Source organism: Aspergillus fischeri, genomic scaffold, assembly GCF_000149645.3.
Source record: "Aspergillus fischeri NRRL 181 1099437636264 genomic scaffold, whole genome shotgun sequence".
In the NCBI taxonomy this organism is placed as follows: Eukaryota; Fungi; Ascomycota; class Eurotiomycetes; order Eurotiales; family Aspergillaceae; genus Aspergillus; species Aspergillus fischeri.
In genome coordinates, this window is record NW_001509762.1 from 5,423,796 (window position 1) to 5,445,087 (window position 21,292).

Consider the following 21,292-nt stretch of genomic DNA (forward strand, 5'->3'; position numbering starts at 1 on the left):
CTCACCATTACGGAGTACCAATATGAACCTCCAATTACAAGACAAGATTTGTCTTAGCTACTTTTACCACCGCCGACAAGATGATCGTCAACCCCACTCTTGATACTAACACCAAGAGTCAAAACAGAATAACCGAGCGGTAAGCGGTTGAAACGCCAGTGTCGGGGTCGAAGATCGGCTGTTGGCCCAACCCCAGACTCCCGAACCCCAGATCCGTCATTTGGATAGCCTCGGGGATTCCCCTCTTCCGTTCCCATCTTCCAATCCATAAATAACTGCTGCATCACTGCAGTGTCTGTGATGGTTCCTTGGCAGACTATATCATCAGCAGAGTGCCATGGACTAGATTTCGACTCTTTGTGATCGACTTGAGTCTGTCTTCGAGAGAATCCTGGTCGTTTCTTTGTTTATCACTCTTTAGCGTGCAAAAGTGTTTCTCCGAGAGAGGCACACTAGCTAGCTACCAACAAGGTTAGTCCACCCGGTTTTTGAAGCCGTCAATGTGCGCTTAGTTGCAATTGATGGCAACACAGCATCTACTCCGTACATCGGCGGTGACTAATAGTTCAGCAATCCTGCTTAGAACTGGCAGATTTGCAGATTGAAATTTAGGATTGGCCCACTATGATCACCGACCTTCTCACCCCGCAGAACACAGGTTTTATCCTGCTGGGTCTGATTGCCGCTTACTACATCGTTCCCTACCTGCAGAAATGGCATCTACATGATATTCCTTCTCCAAGCTTTGCTGCTTTTAGCAACCTCTGGCTGCTCTTGCAGGCCCGTAGAGGGCGTCGGTTCCTGAAGGTGGACGAGGCCCACAAGAAATATGGAAAACTCGTCCGCATTGCGCCAAGACAGGTCTCCATTGCGGACGACGCTGCAATTCAGGCTATCTACGGACACGGAAATGGTTTCCTCAAATCGTATGTAGTATCGTCATGATATCTTCCGAACTTCTACTTATTACCCTACAGCGATTTCTATGATGCCTTTGTCTCGATTCGTCGCGGCCTTTTCAATACCCGCGACCGTGAAGAACATACCCGCAAGCGCAAGACTGTCTCTCATACCTTCAGTATGAAGTCTATCGGCCAGTTCGAGCAGTACATCCACCAAAACGTTGAGCTGTTCGTCCAGCAATGGACCAAGCTCGCCAAGCTCAACGGTAACCCCCGGTCCGGCTATGCCACCATCGACGCTCTCAATTGGTTCAACTATCTGGCTTTTGACATCATTGGCGACCTTGCCTTTGGTGCTCCCTTTGGAATGCTCGAGAAGAGCAAGGATATAGCCGAGATGCGAAAGGCGCCTGACTCTGACCCCACCTACGTCCAGGCTGTCGAGGTCCTCAACCGCCGTGGTGAGGTCTCTGCTACTCTCGGCTGTCTCCCCAGACTCATCCCCTATGCCAAGTATCTCCCCGACCGCTTCTTCAAGGATGGCATTCAAGCCGTTGAAAACCTGGCTGGTATCGCCGTTGCCCGTGTCAACGAGCGCCTCAAGCCCGAAGTCATGGAGAAGAACACCCGTGTCGATCTTCTGTCTCGCCTGATGGAAGGCAAGGACAGCAACGGCAACAAGCTCGGCCGCGAGGAACTCACTGCCGAGGCCTTGACCCAGCTCATCGCTGGTTCAGATACTACCTCCAACACGACCTGTGCGATCCTCTACTGGTGCATGTCTACTCCCGGCGTCATCCCCAAGCTCCAGAAGGTCCTCGACGAGGCTATTCCCGACGACGTCGATGTTCCCACGCACGCCATGGTCAAAGATATTCCCTAGTATGTCTCTATATCCTGTTCCCTCCTCCTTTCCCTTCCATCATCTGCTAACAACCCTTTCCAGCCTGCAGTGGGTCATCTGGGAAACTATGCGCATCCACAGCACCTCCGCCATGGGTCTTCCCCGCGAGATTCCCCCCGGCAACCCCCCAGTCACCATCTCCGGCCACACCTTCTACCCCGGCGACGTGGTCTCCGTCCCCAGCTACACCATCCACCGCTCCAAGGAAATCTGGGGCCCCGACGCCGAAGAATTCGTCCCCGAACGCTGGGACCCCGCCCGCCTTACCGCGCGCCAAAAGGCCGCTTTCATTCCCTTCTCCACTGGTCCGCGCGCCTGCGTCGGCCGCAACGTCGCCGAGATGGAACTGCTCGTCATGACCGGCACGATCTTCCGGCTCTTCGAGTTCGAGATGCAGCAGGATGGACCCATGGAGACGCGTGAGGGCTTCCTGCGGAAGCCTCTTGGTCTGATTGTTGGGATGAAGCGGAGGGCTGTGCATGCTTCTGTTTAAACACTACCAGCTAGCAATATGTTGGCTGGTGGAATTCTAGGATATGACTTGGGAGGAACTAACCGTTGGGAGGCCCGCGATAATGCAATGAATCAGCTGTGTTTAAAAATTTTTCTCCTTTCTTCTCTCATGTTTATATACACGATTCACTTTCTTCGATGTGATCATTTTCCTTACGCGTTGTTGATATCTTTCGGGTCTTCTTTTCCGCCTTCTGCATAATGCTGTTGAGCAGCGCTTCCTGCTGGTGCAGAGGGGATAAATATCAATATCTACGAAGCAATCCAAACTTCCGTCTCAGGAAAGTAAGGCTTAAAAGTTGTTGTCAGATTATGAATATTATGACCTTGAAGTAGCTCCATACAAGCATTATCGTTGTCAGATTATGAATATTATGACCTTGAAGTAGCTCCATACAAGCATTATCGTAAGTCATCACATTATTATCATGCCATGGGTTGCATGTCCAGCCAGGCAGGAAGACACAAAACCAATAGAAGAACACCACAGAGGCCCCCACAAACACCTCCACAACTCAGACAAACATTGCTTCGCCTGTATCGAGTAGGTCGCATGATTGAGTGGACGTGCCATCTGCACGGCATCAAGACCAAGAGCTGGGACCGAAAGTTTCACCCTTTGGCAACACAATCTGGATGGCGCTACCAGAGGCATCCATGGTGTCAGCGGCGATGTTGGTACCCCACCAGCTTGGGAAACTCGTGTTAGTCAATTGGAGTGTGAGGAAGATCAGGATGGTGCACAGCGCCAGGCCGACGTCCAATCCTGCTGACAAAACGTAGGTGTAGTGCATCCACCATCCGCGGAAACGGTTGCGGATGTATCTGTTAAACACAAGACCTACGATACCCCAGCTGAGGTAGTTCAGTGGCGTCGCAGGGGGAATCAGTCCCGCACCACCGAAGATGACGGGCGCGCTGAGGTACCGGATGGGACTCTTAGGCCAGTAGCGAGCACCGAGGTAGATGGCAACGGGCAAAATGGCGCCAGCGAGCCAGAACCACATGAGGCCGGAATATATCTGACCGGGTGAAAACATGCGGGAGGGGCCGATGACACCCCAAATGATGGAAGCATTGAAGAATACGCGGCCGTTGGGACAGCTGTAGTGGTTGGCCTGTTTTGCGTCGCAGACGTTCTTAATTGCTCCAAGTGCCCAGTTCATAGTGCATATTTGGACGATGGAGGACCACAAACAGGCAACCAACTGTCCGGCGAAGGTCACGCGAGGCGGGAGCTTCATGTAGTGACCTAGGTTGTACTCAAGTCAGCTCTATGCTCGTGCTAGTTCGACGACTATTCTGTTTTGATAAATGACATACCAAGTTTCATGTCCTGGCAGAAATACAGGCCCTGCGACATGGTGATGTACCCGTAGGTCTTAAACAGCATCATGGCCATAGGGCGTCCCGGCTGCATGTAACCGATGATGAATTCCGTAATGACGTTCAGTCCGATCTGAATGTTGGTCGTCGCCTGTACGAGACCAATGGGCACAAACCACACAGCGGCGATGATCAAGGAGACGAAAAAGGCCCACCAGGTCAAAAGAGTTGGATAGCCCAGTACAACACCTAGACCTATTGCGATCATGACCAGTGAAAGCACGGCATACCACCACAATGGGACGGTCTTGAATCGGGACATGAGACGCCCGTGGACGTCTTCCTCCTCCTCACCGAACTTGCGTAACCGCGCCCAAAGCTCCTTTCCATGAAAGAGCCCAGTATGAAGGAGCACGGCGATGATGGTAGCAAAACTCAAACCATAGTTCAGAGCAAACGTGGTGGACAGGAAAAGAGGCGAATACTGTTCGTACTTGGCTTGATCAAACTCAAAATTTGGGGTGAGAATTTTAGACACTTGGTACCGGTTGGCAGTGTTGTCGTAGCTGTTCGAGTCGCTAATGGGCAAGTACTTGCCGTACCACATACCACTATAGTGCAGGCCCATTGTGGTAATCCAGAAAAATACCACCATACCAATCAGAGTATTCATGTGCGCATGCCAAGGAGAGATCAGGGGACTGAAGTTGAAACCAGAGACCTGTGTCCAGTCAAAAGTGATGGGAACGAGGGAAAGCCCGGTCCAACCACCAAAGAGCTGGTTGATGACCGGGTTCTGGGGCTTGATCCAGGTGATGAAAGCGAAGGCACTCAAGAACGGAGCAATGTATCCGGGGAACCAGTACCAGACGAATGATCCGATCATGCAGTACAGAAAAAGGCGGTACTTTCCAATTTTCCATCCGGAAACCTTTTGGGGATCGGGCTTTGAGCGATCATGCAAAGCATTAAAGAGCGCAGAGTTAATGAGGACAGAGGGCCAGATCATGGCGGCTGGCGTGACAAGGAACCGATGGAAGAAACCGGCCAAGCCAAATCCTAGAGTCTGGGTAGATATGCACAACAGAAGCTCAAAAGCCCAACTGAACCGCTGCTTGTAGAAGGCTCTCTGAGCGAGCAGCACATCCGTCGCATAAGCAGCACCACCAGCAAAGGTAGCATTGGACATGATGACGATAAGAGCATGCTCCTTCTTGCTGAACGGTCCAGGATTGAGGTTGCAATCGATGCCAAAGAACTTGAACTGCTTGCTGGGCATTACCTTGTACCAAGCCACTCCAACCGGGTAGGCGACGACCTGAATCACGTACGAGGGGATGACGATGTACGGCTGGCGCATAGAAAACAGCATGTTGAGAGCTGAACCAAGGGTGGCGAACACCAAGCCAATAGTCCAGGCGCGGATTGTGTTTGTGTGTCCACCCTCATCGTAGTTTGGAACCGCGGAGCGAACCTCGATGTAGGGTGAATTATCCATAAGTTCGTGGGCAACGCCAACACGAGCGCCCTTGTCGTCCGTGTGCAAGGCCTCATCGAGCTCCTCGACCACATCGTCAGGGAGATTGGGATCCCACTGATGTTGCTCCTTGATATGCTTGAGATGCTTCAAGACCTCATCGGGCGCCGTCTCGTCCGCCAAAGAATTGTCGCTGACGGCGACCGTGGGCTCGACGATCTTCTCCTTCATCCTGAGAGGATGACTGAACGGTTGAGTCTGTGGCAGATAACAGAAGAAGATCTTCAATGCAAGATGTCTGCAAAGGATAAGAGAAGCAGTAATAGTGGAGCAGCGCCGTCGTGAGAAGGATCCACCTCAGGTTGTTCCCATACACGATCGACAGGGGAGAGAATTAGATGATCAGAGAAGGATGAGAGGAGGAAGAGAAGGGGGAGGAAGGTCGGACGCGAAGCAGATGCAGCGGGTCACGTTATATAAGGAAGTGAGAGTGGTGCGCGGTCGAGAACCATCACCCCAGCAGGACTCGCTATCCCCATTCCAATTAGATATCCGACGGTAACCCGCCACGTTATCTCTGGATACTTTCATTTACTATGATTTCAGCCACTCAAAGATCATATCTCAAGGAGGGGATGGGTCCCGCCGTCCGCCACCGAGAGAGTAAGTCATTTGCTCTTGTCAGATGTTACCCTGATAGGTAACCAGTTAACAAACGCATGGTCTGATCGATTGTTAGTTCTAGGATGGGCCATTCCAAAGTGATCCTCGACACGTGTGAAAACGGAGGATTCGACAATGATAGCTTCCCATTGGAGGAACCCGACCGGTTGGCAGTCTTGGGTTTTATCCTTGAAAGGACATGAACCTAGACTGCAATTTATCAGTGAGACAGTCACGGAGCTATACTAGCGCCCCTGTTGCCATGGCTGGAAAGCGGCGCAACCAGACCTTCTTCTTTCTTATTTCTGGAGGGCTGGTGGCGCCAGAGAGACTGACGGGCTAAGCGAGAAATGAGAACGCTCAGAAGCTGTCCAATACTGATAGCAGCGAGCGGGAGCCCTAGTATCAACTCCGCATTCATTAGATGTTGGAACGGCTTCTGATAGCCCCGCCGGAAGTCCGAACCAATGTCCAGGTCGCACAAGGTCTCAGGGATACTCGACGGCGCCTTTGCTCAAATCAAATTGGTTTTTCACATTCTCCCCTCTTCCCAGGTTGCCTTTCAATCACTGACCGTGGGGTAAAAGCCAGGACCAGTCGAATTCTACATCCCTCTTGCGGCCTTGTCGCTTAAGCCCCGATCGACATCAGGAGAAGGCAATACTTCGGGGCTATTTTGATTACACTAAAGTCAAGCGACCAAAGACAAGACTAGATGGCGGGGGGCTGGCTGGTGCCAAATTAGACCGGCCATATGTGCCAAATCCGGGGTAGCGTGGTCTTCGGCATCACACAGTAGCCACTGGCTTGCTTCTGAACATTTCCATACCCACACAGCAAAGGATCATGTGGCTTCTGGACAGACGAGATTAGCATGGGGAGCAGAATCGCTGATTCCGGTGGCAACATTCGCTTATCTGAAGCCCAAGAGCGTCTCAGATATGGCACTGGGTATGGATTGATGGGACCATGGGAAGGATCGGAGGAGGATGCGGAGGATTGGCTTGGAAGAAGACAGATGATAAGCTTGCTGCGGCGCTCGCCCAGGGCCACCTTTGAGGCTTGTCCGTGATAAGCCAACGATAACCGCCGCCAATGACGGTCGAGAATTAGGAGCGGGAAAGCCCGAGGAACTTGGCCTTCGACTGTTGGACGCCTAAAAAAGGGGGAAAATGGGGCCGCAGCGGATAAGTCTTTGGGATTTTCGACTGCTGTAACCTCCCCCCATATGAATCAAGGAATTTATTATGCGATAGCATTACTTACCTTCTGGCGATTTCTCAGGTGGCCACGTCCCCGGTGTTACTTGACCCTTGCTTCAGCCGAGAACAAGGACAACTCCTGATTGTTATGCTTCTTTGTACACTCCTGTTGTTCGATTCCAGACCAATTTTCCCCTCCCAATCGTTGACTTTCCGAGGTAAGTTTATAAGCGCGTCTGTGTACAGAGTATTCCGTGCCTTTCTTGTCAAGGTCCGAGAAATTTCACAAGTCCACGAACCAGCATAAATTCTACATTTAGTTTGACGCAAATGTGGACACAAATTATGGATACGCAAAGGTCAAGATAAGGGCCTTCCTCTGGCCAGCTGCCGAAGATAATAATCGCTTAGACCTTCTACGGTGGTATCTCTGCGTTCTCTGAGCTCTCACGCTTGCCTTTTCTCCATAGGACGAAACGACCTAGCCTGGCGCTAAGGCCGTTTCTGTCCATGGCAAGCGACGCAGATAAGGAACAGAGTCAACAGACCATATCACCCTGGATATATGCCTTTTAACCTCCTGCTTCATCTGCACTAGCTCCGGTGGACTAAATCAACCAAAGTTGGGCGAGAAGTGGAGCATCTTATCAAGGTTATGTTTAAGCGTAGGATGCCCTTCTGATGGTCCTGATCCTAAACACAACGTCCGCGATGGAGTCAAAGTATGTGTCAGCAAGACATCTTCCTGAATCACCATCATTACAATTTAGAAACAGTACAAAAATCTCTTTTTGGTTGGTTGATTGGTCGAATCGCAGTCTCTGGCGAGATCTGGCTTCGATTTCAGGAGGGATTGCGCTAGAGACGCAGGATTATTTGGATGGACTCCCGCGGAGGTTATTCGGCAATACTATGAGGTTGAGCTTGAGAAGGAGAAGACAATGATTTTATCGGGCATTATTGACTATTGCTATTGCTGTTGCTAGTATGACTCTTATCGACATGGAAATAACCTGGCAATTATTGTACTCTGACAAAAAGATTTCCTGGGTAGAAAAAAAGGCTCCGCCGATTGCAAAAACATGCTCCCTCAGGGCAATACTGCTAACTTGTAAGTCCTGAAGACCAATGCCAAGGAGATTTTGTTCACTATCCCTCCGAAAGGTCCCACCTTACGCCTCGAATACCGTTGATGATCTCTAGGTATACGGCCCGGTAGACAAAAAGAATTCATCCTCGCACAAGGCCCACTCGAAATCAGCGAGGAAGTGGTCGTCGGCACGAACTGAGTCCTGTCTGTCCGCGGAGTTGACCATCGTGCCGGCGGCTGCATTGGAGGGGTCGCGGTTGCTCTCAACTCCTGAAATCATGGGGTCATCAGCCTGTGCGGGACGAGTTTCAGGAATGGGAGGTATAATACCATCCGCGGCCTCCCCCTGCGGAAGATACATAGTACGATATTGTGGCTCATTCTCATCTCGCCACCACCAGACCGCGTCGAGGACGGGACTGAGAACAAGACGGCCCCGCACTCGGAGGGATGTATACCCGCTGCCATCGGGCTTGCGGTAGGCCTTGGTGCTATTCCAAAGCTGGTTCAGGATGAAGACGGCCTTGGCGGCACTATCGTTCTGCTGGACGGACATCTCCTTTGCGAGATTGATACCGGCGAAGAACGAGGCTCTGGCTCGCTCGAGATCCAGATCGCACGATGTGTATAGTTTGAGTATGCGGAGCAGGGACACTGAAGCGAGGAGAAGCCCGAAGTTTATCTGGACCGGGGTAGTCACCAGGCGGCCGGGTGTTTGACCTAAGGACTGGACGAAGTCAATGACTCGGCAAGCTGCGGCCAAAAGGCGCGGCAAGGCGCCGGTTGAAGGTAGGGTTTCAGTCTTGTAGAAATGAAAGACTTGAATACTCAAGCGGCATAGAGCTACGTGGAATCTGTCAACTGCTGTAAGTGTGTCAGCGCTGCTCATTCTCGAATAGATCAGCTGGGTCATACCGGAAGTGAACTGGGTCTCCAAGTCTGTGATTTGGCTCTCATATGTGCGGAGAATGATATCTAACGAGCGCTCCTGTTCCAAAGACAGATTTCGCACGCCGTTTTCGACTACTGCCGCGCTGCATCTGGTTACCAGGTCCAAGCATTTGAGCTTCAGCACCAATCCTGGAGCGACTCTCTGGAACAAGCGATGGCTCTGCCCGAGTTCCTGGTGCATATCGTTGAGAGTACGAGCTAATTGCCCTTTGACAATGCAAGAGCTATACTACTGTGAGCAACGCTGGCCAACCATCGGGGTTAAGGACTTACTTCTGATAAGCAATCACGCAATGTGCCCAAAGCTCCGATCGCCGAACCATATCAGTTTCGGACGGCGTGGACGTTTTAAATCTAGAAAACTCATGGCTGGACATGGGTATGTGCGTGCCGTTCTGCATGGCAATATGGAGCATCATGCCGCTCAAAGTGAACATCACATCTGACCGGGTTTTGTCCTTTGCAAAGGGCCATGTGAGAAGCAGCAGCAGTCCTTGAACAGTGTGCCATGGTGTGGTTGACAAGGCTGAGAGTAAAGCCATCTCAACAATGCCCCAAGAGAGAGCCGTCAGTAGAGTTGGGTTTTTCGGGTAAGACCTGCACGCAACCCCAATAACAGCCCAGAACAGAAAAGGAGATTGTGTGTAGTATGCGTTGGGGGTCAGTCCGATATCGAGGATGGGAAGGAATTGCGAGTATTCACGGAAGAACCTGTAGCATCGCAATCAGCGTTGTAAATAGACTTGGTGGGCCACCGTCCAATTACTGCTGTCATTGACTTACACTTGGAACAGATCATCGATCTCCGCTGCTTTCACTGTTACGTTATTCAAGGTGCGAGGAACGGTCGGCTCTAGGCGATGATCGTCCGGCTCGATATCCACTTGGGCTAAAGGCTCTCCTAGACCTGCTGAGGATAGCAGTTGCTGGGCATACGATGGAACAGGAAGAGCAGCGGCACAAGGAGAAGGACCAGAAGCCGGCGGAGTAGGAAGAGCAGTAGCAGAAGGGGTAGGCAGACGTAATGCAACCTCGCTGCTTGCAGAGTGCACTCCCATCTCTGCTGCAGCTGTGAGCATGGCTATGGGGGAAGCATGATGGTTTGGGGCCTGTGCAGCTTGCAACTGTCGACGGAGCTCATTCGTCTCATGTTCCAGTTCGGCTCGACGCCTGCGTAGATTTCGTCAGCCTTCAGTCAACACAAACCACACAAGTGGCGCAAAACATACTGGCGTTTATGCTCCCTTCGAAAAGGGTCCGAGATGACACATTTAATCTGGGACTTTCGGCACCTTGTGCAAGGCTGCTCGGGGTTCAAGTACGCATCGCATTTGTGCTTTTGACTATTAGTTAGTCATGGAGAAACACTTGGAGCAGGCCATGCACTCCAGCATTCAGTAAGCAGAGGCTTACCTTTTGTTGTCTGCACTCCGTGCATGCTTTCTTGGCTCGCTTAAGCGAAGATCTAAGATAAGCTTCTTTGTTAGCGTTGCTCATGGAACCCACCCTGGAATGTTCGAGAAGGGGTGAGGAATCTCACTGGGGGTCCATTTCATCTGCTATCATTCGCATGTATCGGGAGCAACGTAAGAGGGACTCTGCATTCTGCTCCTGCACTGACAGTGTAAAGGAGCTCTCTCCCTGGTACTCTTCGCGATGACAGTTGGACTGGCGAGAAGAGCTACGAGTTGAAGAAGATTGGGCCTTCGGAGATAGTGCCATAATGTCCGTGACTGGTGGAGAAAACCTCAGGACTGCTGGCGATGACTGACATTAACTGGGAAGAGGACTGCTTGGGCGAGTTTTGGGGCTGAGGCTAAGGTAGTCTTAGGATAGGGATTGAACATTCACTTAGCAAGTCGCGTCCCATACCATCCTTTAGCGAGGCTACTACTAGTTATTGGAGAGATTCATGTAACACGAGACGTTTCCTAGACGAGGATTCGGGGATATAAGTGGTGATTACGGATCTTATGGTCTACGCGATTCAGATCTGACCTCTAAAAGCCTATTACAACTCTCAAAAATAATAGTTCAAGCCATGACTCGGCGTTCCATCTCACTCATAGGTATCCCTTTTCTCGAACTTCTACCCGGTTTTGTTGACAATGACGCTATAGTTATACCCTAGCATCAGGCCCGGAACCGGCACGGAGATAAGCAGTCGGGTCGGAGATATGTAGCTCCGATTGGCCCTCCGGCTTTTCCCCAGAAGAAGGAGCACCGAGCAACAACAGCATAGTACCGTTGGGATTCATGAGTCTCAATAGCGAATCTGATCGCAAGGCTCGGTTTCCTCTCTTTTAAACGCCCCGGCAACTGTATAAAAAGGAACGTCAGGGCTGATCACCCCTCAAGCAATTCAGCATTGTGCCTACTGATGTGCGCATCGCCCAGGTCAAAGCCACTGTGGCGGGGGCATTGCGCCAGACCCTTTGGACATTCGGTTGTTATCAGTGACGATCCTGCTACCACAGTATAATGACTGACAGAGTTTATGGCCAAATTTGAAGCCCTTTGCCATGCTTACCAAATTTGGCTGTCTTCGATGCTGCAGGATTGCCTGCGATTCATCAGCAAACATGTTCCCGACATGTCCAATGGACGTCCGGAAGGTCTACATTGATTGAGTCTGCTAGAGGTCTAATCTAAGATGAATTTGCAACCAAGTGTGCAGGTAATCCAAGATTCCAAGCTCTCCTCTGTCTTGCTGAATGGATACAGCTTGGCCACCTGTCACATGTCTGAATGCAGCACTTCAGCTGTCACACAAGCCCTACATCTGTTAATGGAACATGTTGGACAACATGGCTTCAAGATGCCCGATCCGTCTGAACTGTTAAGAGTGTGGTTGTCCAGGGTAGGATGAGCACACCTCAATCGCATCTGATCCTCTACAATTGACATGCCATCAAATGTTCTCTCTCAGCCTGCGACGCTGTGATACTCGATGCAAGTCTCCGCGGGGATCCTCAAGGGTAACAATGTCGATATCACGGTTACAGGGACCTTGAACTTCTTTGTCTGACTGAGGATCCTACAGTCTCATATGTGGACGAGACGCATTGGGTACTATTACCTACCAGATGACGGATACGACTCGCCATGAACAAGGCTTGGTTTAGGATTTGGATGTCTCAACTCAGCTTGTCCCATGAACCGGACACCTTGTTGCTGTGTCACAATTGACAACTCACTGTGCATATCGAGGAGTACATCCTACTACTCTTTTCCAGAAATAGGACTTGGGTCCCGCAATCTCGACTATTGCGGAACATTAGATCCTCACAGTTATAGGTGTCGCAATAGCTTACGGCGAGCCGAAATTTGGTATTGACTGTGAGGGCAGGTTACTTATCCTCGTGGCTGAGTCGCACAGAGCCTCCAATAGAAATCATCGGGGGCACTTCCAATTTTGGCTGCTATCGCCTAAGTGGTGGGATTTGCAGTACTTCTGCTATACCTGGAGCCTGTTTGGTAATCGATTTGGCATACGGCCATGGAGACACCTACTGTCTAGGTTATCTTGATCAAGAATCACTATCGATCGCTCAGAATAGATCGAAGCTTTCCTGTTCGTCTCAGTACTCTATATGCCCGTTCTTCTAAGAGATCCACTGATACCATCTTGCAAGAAGCAACCGCCAATGCGTACATCGTTAGACTCCGGTACATAGTGCACCGCCAGACTCTATCTAAACTACCAATAACTACCCTTTTGCCAGCGCTAGAAGCCGATTGGGTAGATGGTTATCTTCAATAGTACTCTCGACGAAGGGCTCATCAGAAACAAACCGATTTCCTGTAAACTACCTCTTATGACTAAGGTGGCAAGCATAATATCAAAATGGTGCATTGTTATTGCTGTTGTTATGCAATTGTTGCCGTCTTTGTGCTCTATGGCGGGATGTACTCACTGTGACATCACAGTCACTGTTCGTTCATCCCAACTTGAGGCGACACATAGATTTAAACAACATACAACTACCAGGTCTATTTTAATATTCACTGTATAGGTCACTATCTGTTTAACTGTAATATAAGTATGAGTTTCGATCTCCCTTCTGTTAGCGAACTCAAACGCGCGGCCGAGGTTGGCCAGCGCATCACACCCGAAGATGTCTCCGTCATAGCACAAGCGGAGAGCGAGTTGACGGGCAAAGGGCCTGTGAGAGGAGGACCTGCAGGTTAGTTCTTTCGATAGTAGAAAACAGGAGAGCATCCGATATTGATCGCGCTTTAGCAACGGCGCAGAGTCTGGCGATGCGGCAGATGAACTTTGACACGAAGTTGGATGAGGTCTCGAGGAAGCCGCAGAGTCATATCACCCAGGAGGATGCACGAGAGATCCAAGCTACGGAGGTCAGTCTCCCACTCGCTGATGTTGTTCTTCCATGGCTCTGATAGATTTTTCAAGGGTCGTGCGTTTAACAAGCCACCTGGTGCGGGCTCCGTCGCCGCTCAAGTTCGCTCCATTGCCAACCGCAACGAGGCACTGGGCCTTCCACCCGTCAACGCAGGCGTTGATGCATATGTGACTAAGGATGATGCACGAGAAGCGCAGAGAGCCGAATCGTTCGTGTATGGAGGCCAGAACCCCTCGGGCGGGATGGCGGCTCAGATGCAGGTGAGCGGAAATATCGGGTTGGGGTTTCGGTAATCAGACTGACAAACTGCTATTATCTAGAGCGCTGCCGATAAGATAGAGCATGTCAGAAGAGTCAGCAGTCAGGAATGATTAGGAGAGATCTTCGGGGGCTGGAGACTCCACCGTGCGGATGTTTTGTGGCTTCAGGAGAGGCGTTGTCTGGACCTCTTTTCGAGATATGACGGCATGACAAGTAGCGTCTGAACCCTTCGCAAGAAATAATGATTCATCTCATAGTACGGAGTATACATAGTTCTATAGTTCAGCCTTAAAAATTGCCAGAATTTAGGTCTCATACCCTCATGCAATTCTAGACAAGCCTTAGCGTTGGGCACCAAGACGAAAGAAGAGTTTTGGTTGGTGAGTTCCATAAGCCGACACAGATGCTGATGGATAAGCCTCGAAGCACTGTCCAGCTGAATTGCTCTGTTCAACAACGGAGAGTATACTTTCGTAATGACTCGATGATTCAGAACGCCCGTGGCTTGTTCAGGACTTGCCTCTCCTATCAATGATCGGTGCGGGGTTGGGAGGGGCCAAAAATGCATCTCACTGGTGCCATGTGAGCACCGCCAGCTCCAAACTCAGTTTCACAGAAATGGTAAAAATAGCAGAATAACCAAGCCACATAATCCATACTCGGCAATTATTATTAAGGCTGGAAGGCTGAAGAAGACCCAACAATCTGGGCTTCTGACGTTTTTATGTGTAAACTGCTCTTCCTTGATTATATTCCACGACGGAAAGATTTCAAATCCCTAGTGCACTGTGATTGCTGTATTGATATAACCTGACTTACTGCTTGCTTGTTGATATCAAAGTTCGCATAGGCACCAAGTAGCTTTCTTCGGAAGGCGTCAGCAGTCAGCACAATGGTCAAACAGACTGTTTTCACCACCATTACGCCCCTCCCCTCGTACATCAGCAGAGACATAGTTGTGGAGACACTGCATAACCATAAGGAGATGATAGAGCTGAATCCTCTGGTCATCAATTTCGCTCAATGCAAACCTCCCAGCTTCGCGCCCGCAGACGAGTTCCACACCATTTGGTACGAATTGACCGACAGAATCTCATATCTACCTGGAGGGCTTCTTCAAGGCAATGTCACCTACAAAGGCTGTTTCCATGATCTTCCACGCGGCCTGCAAACACATGTCTACGCACCGACGGGACTCGATATTCGTGATAAATGGACTGTCTGCGGGAATATGCCGGGCGAACCTCGCGAGACCATCGAGCTGGGCTTACCAGAGGCCCCCCGGGAGGGATTGTACCTGCGGGAGGACGTCCAGATGCGATGTCAGATCTGGGCCACGAGCTTTGTCAAAAAGACCCTGAAGAAAGCACATTCAACGCTGGTCGATCGACTGATCATGAAAGCAAATCTTCTGAAAGAACGTGCGGAAAGCAACTCTGTCTCCTTGGGTTCTCCGACCTCGTCTTCGCATAGATTTTCAGTAGCGTCCGCTGAATTACCAGTGCTGGAGCATGGTCAAACAATGCATTCGCCCCGTGAAAAATGGCAGCAGGTTCATGGACCGAATGGTGCAGCCAATAAAAAAAATCCCTTCCCATCAGCCAACGAACTTCCTGGGTCATTACGCCCTGGACAACTATCGGGCCTGGCAACACCGGAAATTCAAATTAATGGCGTGTCTGAATCCAGTATATCGGGGCAGCGTACAGGGGTATCCCAGAATCAGGAGAGGCACTCGCGCCGATCGTCGTATCCGGGCAAAACACTATATGAATTGGAATAGAAAGATCGACAAAATCTGATCGAAAACCCCTGTGCGCATCTGAGTGGTCGTGTTTATTTTCACCCTTGCAATACCCCACCGATGGAGGAAGCTATTAGCCGTATAGATAGGTGATGCGCGAGCCCAGATCTTGCCTCAATCCAGATGGTCTCGGTTCGTACTACTGGGTACTCCGTCTCCTGAGACTCGAGATAGACTGGTGTGAGTCACTTAAGAGGACAGAATTTGTAGTGCATTGTTGCGTCCGGGCTAGGTTGCCAGCCAATTGACCTGGAGGAAGCGTGAGCATCCCGATTCGGAAAATGAAGCTCCAAGCGGACCGGCTCGATCTATCGTTAGTCAGATACTTCAAAGTGTGAATATTAAGGTATTAGTGGCTTTGCTGTCTTGCTTCAGCTCGTTGGACTGCTTGTCACCGAGTCTCTGTTTATGCAAGCGTGACAAATCTTTGCGCGGGCTAGGATTTAGGAATCCCGACAGGGGTAAAAGGACGCCAATCAGAGCTCATTGTCGGGTCAACGGAGATATTTGAGAATGAAACTTTGTCCTGTCGATTTGAAATAATGTCATAATGTCCGAGTAGAATGTGGTCCCCGCAGTGGTCTATTGTCGATAATTCTGATCCATACCGCCGATTGCTGGTCGCTGCCCCTCCTTCAGCCCCAGCAGATTGATTGCAACTCCACGGAAGCTTTGAACTAAAGATGCCCAGTGACAAATACCGTCAAATGGCTCAATATCAGGGCCGAATCAGAAGCCAAATGGCAATCCAGCAGAGGAGCTAGAATGCGCTACTTAGAGCTTTTTGGTTAGTAGGAGAGAAAGCGAACAGCTCGGCGCGACAGTGACGCAACTCTTTCTGCTTCTACCGCGGCACCCCTCCTCCATCATTCTTCCCAGAGCCAAACATGGCCGATCCTTCAATTGACCAGCGGCATAAGCTTCATTTGCTCATCATTGAATAGGGGACGCCACTAGTGGTTGTCATAATAATGGCTGGTGGTTCCAAATCAGATGGAGGAGAAGGAGGGGAGATTTGGGGGTATAAATAACCCCCTTCATCGCCATTTCTCTACAAAGGTACTCAACTTTGAGCACCTTGTTGACTCTTAACGTGATACCTTTCCTCCAATCAATTTTTATCAGTCGAATTAGCCACAATGCCTCTTACTGGTCACTGCCTCTGCAACGCGGTCACTTACACTATTGATGTGGATCAGCCCGCTTTGGTTGGATACGACCATTGCGATGACTGCCAGCGTCAGACTGGTTCGACGTACTGTACGTTGTCAATCTTATTCTTATTGCGTTTTGGTTCTTGAGACATTAACGTATAATCGTTGTTTGCTAATGGTTACACCCTTCTGCAGCGCTTGTTGCGGTCGTCCCCAAGGACAAGCTGAAGATCAATGGCCCCATCAAGAGCTTCGCTAAGAATGGAAGCTCTGGAAAGGCTGTTCATCGTATGTTCTGCTCGGAATGCGGTTCGCCAATTGCCCACGACCCGGACGCTGCCCCAGAGATCATCGCCATCAAGGCTGGGACCCTGGACACCGACATCAAGAAGAATCTGAAGCCGGTGCGTGCATTAAGGAGGCGGGCTATCGGATTAAATATGCTAACTACATGTGTCCCTGGTAGGATACGGAAATCTGGACAGTTGGCAAGCTTCCTTTCTGCCAGGAGCACCTGGCCAAGCCTTTCGAGCACATGCCCCAATAGATGGGACGAAAACACGAATCTTTCATGGTCAGACTGAATAACCACTTTAATATACGACGAGCTCAGCAATACGAGAATGGAGTTTGGGTTTGGAAGACACCTTGTTGCTACAGGGGACGGTACTACTTTCATCGAAAAAATGGTCTCATATGTTTCGAAGCGTGTTGTATTAACTAAATATATATTCCAAATTCCAGAACCCAATGTGTCGCAGTTGCCATTCTGAATCTACTCTGTCTTGAGTAAACTCTTCAGGCTGTGTTGTATGAACTTTAGGCACTCTATTTGTTCAGTCAATCAGTGGATAATACTCAGCAAGCAGTGCAAACATGGCTGACAAGTTGCTTGGGGAAAATAATAAAGCGGATTCTGGTGTAATTCCCTGCTAATGCCCGGAACAAAGTGCGGAACTTTAGCTTGCTTGCTCCCATCCTCCTTCAGGACGTGCTCAACACACCTGAGCTATGGCTTGATCGGCACATTTATATACATACCTTTACTATAAAAGGAGCACATTGACCAAGGGAGCATCTCAAATGGATTCAGAACACAGCCACCATGTCATCGGGGACCCTTTACATCAGAGACTCGCGCACCAACGCGGAGTATGAAATCCCAATCAGACGAAATGCAGTCTCAGCGATGGACTTCAAGAGAATCAAAGCCCCAGCGGCTGGCGCAGACCGAGCGGATCAAGTTGCCAGTGGACTACGCGTGCATGACCCCGGGTTGCAGAATACTACTGTCGTGGAAACAAGGATAAGTTTTTCGTGCGGAGCTCTGAACTTCTATGTGAAATGATACAGCTGACATACTGACGTTTCTTAGCGATCATGAGAAGGGACTCCTTTTATTTCGTGGGTATACTTTGGAGCAGCTATGGGACAGCGATTTCGAGGATATGCTGCATCTCCTTGTCTGGGGGAGTTATCCTACAGCATTGCAGAAGAAGGAATTGAGCCGGAAGCTCTCTGAGGAAATGACTATGGTTCCCAAAAGCGTGCACAGGACCATAGAAACACTGCCGTGAATTATCCATGTCAGCAGAAGCTTCGAGTCCAGTCTAACAAGGTAAACCATACAGAAGGACCACCTCACCCCTGCCTCTCATGTTAGCCGGACTTTCAGCGTGTCTAGCATACGCCCCGGAGAGTATACCTGCATCAACTAAACCCGATCTATATCAAAGCAATAGCAATGTGGTCGACCGCGCAATCATTCGAACCGTTGCAGCCTACGCGGTCGTTTTCGGGCTGGTAAACTGCCATCGAAGAGGGATCCCATTTGCACAACCCTCGCGCCACAAGTCTTACCTGGAGAATTTGTTCCAGATGGCGGGCCTGGTAGACCAAACTACCGGACGCCCAGATCCCACAAAGCTATCATGTTTCCGGCGCTTTGCCATGCTCAACGCGGACCATGGCATGGCTCTGTCTGTATTTTCAGCACTGGTCACAACATCATCTCTCACAGACCCTATATCGTGTCTGATAACAGCAACAGGGGCAGCATTTGGGCCACTTCATTTCGGTGCTACCGAGTCAGCCAACCTCGCGCTGCGGGAGATCGGAACGCCAGAGAAGGTTCCCAAGTTCATCGAAGAGGTGAAACAGGGCAAACGAAGACTCTTCGGATACGGACATCGCTCGTACAAGGGGCTGGATCCCAGAGTTGCTCCAATCAGGTCTATTCTCAAGGATTTGGATACCTCTTCGAACAGTCTCATAAAAGTCGCCGAACGGATAGAGCAGGTTGCCTCGGCCGACGGCTATTTCAGGAGCAGAGGACTCTACCCCAATGCTGACTTCTACGGGAATTTTGTCTTTACCGGGATGTAAGAGTCCTTTGAGTTCAGCCTGGAGACGTAACACGTTGGCTAAGGGTGTCTGCAGAGGGTTTGAACCAGAACTGATTCCGGCCGCCATGATGTCCCAGCGTATCATGGGCGTAATGGCACACTGGCGGGAGTATATGTGTAAGTCTTTGCAAGAATCGGTAAGATATCGGCGAGTTTCTGACCTCAAGTACGTTTAGTGAAACGCGGCAAGTTGTTCAGGCCGTCTCATATCTATACCGGGGAAGTCAAAGAGGATAAGCCCCTGCCAAAGATATGAAGACGGATTGCAGACGTCCGGATAGCCAGAGTGAGCGAGGTCTATGCGTAGTTTATCATAATCAGAAAAGGTGGTCGATGTCTTCAAAACTGACACGTACGGATATCGAAGCGTAGAATACGTATAGTCACCCGGTTAATATGACTGAAATGCGCCGGACTCTCGTAGTTTTGAGCGTTTAGATAGAGAGAACTATGCTTAAGATGAGGCCCAAAACAGTTAAAAATAACGATTCTACCAAAGAATATATACTGCATGTGTTCATACGTAGTCAGAATATCACACTATGACAGGGCGGTCGAGTATCTCTCAACCACCAGCCACGGAATCAACACCTCTGCTTTCCTCTCATGCAGCATCACAGCGGTATTCAGTCTTCACAAATGGACAGAAACGCCTCATCATTCTTGCAGCTGCTCTGGCCTCGAGCTTCTCACCTTTCTCGGCCAACATCTACTACCCCTCTCTGAATTCCATCGCGGCAGATCTACATGTCACCAGTTCTCAGATCAACCTGACCATTACTACGTACATGGTATCACTCCTAGTTGATTGGGTTCCGCGTCCTTTCAAGTGATGATCACTGATGAAGACAGATATGTCAAGGCCTCGCTCCCTCCTTCATGGGTTCCTTCGCGGACCAAGCCGGCCGACGCCCAGCATACATCTTCTGCTTCGTCATCTACATCATCGGCAACATTGCCCTCGCACTCCAACACAACTATATCGCTCTTCTAGCCCTCCGTGCCGTACAGAGCTGTGGAAGCAGCGGCACTGTCGCACTCGCCTCTGCCGTGGCAGCGGACGTCATCACATCCGCCGAGCGAGGCATGTACATGGGGATCACCTCGCTGGGCAATATCCTCGCTCCATCGCTAGGCCCAATTCTAGGCGGTTTTCTGAGTCAGTACCTAGGCTGGCAGGCTATATTCTGGTTTCTTGCCTTCGCTGCGGTAACCTTCGTCATACCACTAGTCATCTTCTTCCCGGAGACTTGTCGCGCGATTGTCGGGGACGGGTCAATCCCAGCTACAGGATGGAATCAATCAGTCTGGAACCGGTGGCACAAACGACAGACTACTGCTACTTCCAACTCTGACCCCGAAGGCACCCCAGACACCTGCCGCGACGCCCATCCACGGCCTCAAAAACCAAACACCACCTTCCCAAATCCCCTGTCCACACTCCGCCTCCTTTTCCAACTCCCCACAGGCCCCCTCGTCGTCGCCAACGGCATAGTCTTCGCAAGCTACTACTCCGTCACAGCCGGCATTCCTTCCCAATTCAAAGCAATCTACGGACTAAGCGACTTAGGCATCGGCCTCAGCTTCATCCCAGCAGGCCTAGGCTCTCTCCTCAGCGCAACCTTCAACGGCCTAATCGTCGACTGGAACTACATCCGCCTCCGTCGCAAAACAGGGGACCCCATCTCCAAAGACCAAAAGCAAGACCATGGCGCGTTTCCCATCGAGAGAGTACGGTTGCAGATCGGGCTTCCTATGACGGTACGTTGCGTTGCACCTCCTCATCTCCTATACTTCACCAGGGTTGTAGTTGCAGTTGCAATTGCAACGTGCTGATAAGTAGCAGGTCGCAGCAGCACTTTCAGTCGCCTGGTACGGCGCACTGATAGAAAGCAAACCGCCACTGAACATCGCGCTGGCCCTCGTGTTCCTCATCTCGTTCTGCATCACGGCCGCATACAACGTGATGAACGTCCTCATCGTGGATCTGTACTACTCCACGCCGGCCACCGCCATGGCGGCCAATAACCTCGTGCGATGCTTCCTGGGCGCGGCCGCCACGTCCGTCATCCATCCGATGATACTGAAATGGGGGAATCGGACTACGTACTGGGCTGTGGCGGGGGCGATGTTGAGTGTGAGCCCGTTGCTGGGGATAGTCTATTGGAAAGGATTGGTATGGAGACGTAGGCGGTTTGCAGAAATTGCAATTGCTGGATGAGTAAAGCGCATCTGAACGGTTTATTCATACTTGGCTATTATTTCCCGGAAGT

At 50.5% G+C, this 21,292-nt stretch overlaps 8 protein-coding genes across 8 annotated transcripts, besides 1 other annotated feature; 6 read left to right on the top strand and 2 right to left on the bottom strand.

Moving 5' to 3' along the window:
* Positions 1-624: 624 nt before the first annotated feature.
* NFIA_090480 (cytochrome P450) lies at positions 625-2,299 on the top strand (the record flags this gene model as incomplete). Its single annotated transcript, XM_001260986.1, has 3 exons — positions 625-926; positions 978-1,784; positions 1,849-2,299. 3 exons carry the CDS (start codon positions 625-627, stop codon positions 2,297-2,299), a joined length of 1,560 nt encoding a protein of 519 aa, XP_001260987.1.
* Positions 2,300-2,620: 321 nt separating this feature from the next.
* Positions 2,621-2,727: a microsatellite.
* A 176-nt stretch (positions 2,728-2,903) lies between these two features.
* On the bottom strand, positions 2,904-5,353 carry optB (small oligopeptide transporter, OPT family; the record flags this gene model as incomplete). Its single annotated transcript, XM_001260987.1, has 2 exons — positions 2,904-3,571; positions 3,643-5,353. The coding sequence occupies 2 exons, from the start codon at positions 5,351-5,353 to the stop codon at positions 2,904-2,906; spliced, it is 2,379 nt and encodes a 792-aa protein (XP_001260988.1).
* Positions 5,354-8,186: 2,833 nt separating this feature from the next.
* NFIA_090500 (fungal specific transcription factor domain-containing protein) lies at positions 8,187-10,107 on the bottom strand (the record flags this gene model as incomplete). Its single annotated transcript, XM_001260988.1, has 3 exons — positions 8,187-9,252; positions 9,302-9,739; positions 9,812-10,107. The coding sequence occupies 3 exons, from the start codon at positions 10,105-10,107 to the stop codon at positions 8,187-8,189; spliced, it is 1,800 nt and encodes a 599-aa protein (XP_001260989.1).
* A 2,966-nt stretch (positions 10,108-13,073) lies between these two features.
* On the top strand, positions 13,074-13,688 carry NFIA_090510 (uncharacterized protein; the record flags this gene model as incomplete). The annotated part of the gene is made up of 3 exons (XM_001260989.1): positions 13,074-13,215; positions 13,272-13,390; positions 13,446-13,688. 3 exons carry the CDS (start codon positions 13,074-13,076, stop codon positions 13,686-13,688), a joined length of 504 nt encoding a protein of 167 aa, XP_001260990.1.
* An 860-nt stretch (positions 13,689-14,548) lies between these two features.
* NFIA_090520 (uncharacterized protein) lies at positions 14,549-15,439 on the top strand (the record flags this gene model as incomplete). Its single annotated transcript, XM_001260990.1, has 1 exon — positions 14,549-15,439. The coding sequence occupies one exon, from the start codon at positions 14,549-14,551 to the stop codon at positions 15,437-15,439; it is 891 nt and encodes a 296-aa protein (XP_001260991.1).
* Positions 15,440-16,599: 1,160 nt separating this feature from the next.
* Positions 16,600-17,161, top strand: NFIA_090530 (GFA family protein; the record flags this gene model as incomplete). Its single annotated transcript, XM_001260991.1, has 3 exons — positions 16,600-16,720; positions 16,810-17,018; positions 17,081-17,161. 3 exons carry the CDS (start codon positions 16,600-16,602, stop codon positions 17,159-17,161), a joined length of 411 nt encoding a protein of 136 aa, XP_001260992.1.
* A 558-nt stretch (positions 17,162-17,719) lies between these two features.
* Positions 17,720-19,195, top strand: NFIA_090540 (putative citrate synthase; the record flags this gene model as incomplete). Its single annotated transcript, XM_001260992.1, has 4 exons — positions 17,720-17,931; positions 17,990-18,187; positions 18,246-18,995; positions 19,054-19,195. 4 exons carry the CDS (start codon positions 17,720-17,722, stop codon positions 19,193-19,195), a joined length of 1,302 nt encoding a protein of 433 aa, XP_001260993.1.
* Positions 19,196-19,561: 366 nt separating this feature from the next.
* On the top strand, positions 19,562-21,240 carry NFIA_090550 (putative MFS efflux transporter; the record flags this gene model as incomplete). The annotated part of the gene is made up of 3 exons (XM_001260993.1): positions 19,562-19,810; positions 19,872-20,780; positions 20,866-21,240. 3 exons carry the CDS (start codon positions 19,562-19,564, stop codon positions 21,238-21,240), a joined length of 1,533 nt encoding a protein of 510 aa, XP_001260994.1.
* Between the last annotated feature and the right edge of the window lie 52 nt (positions 21,241-21,292).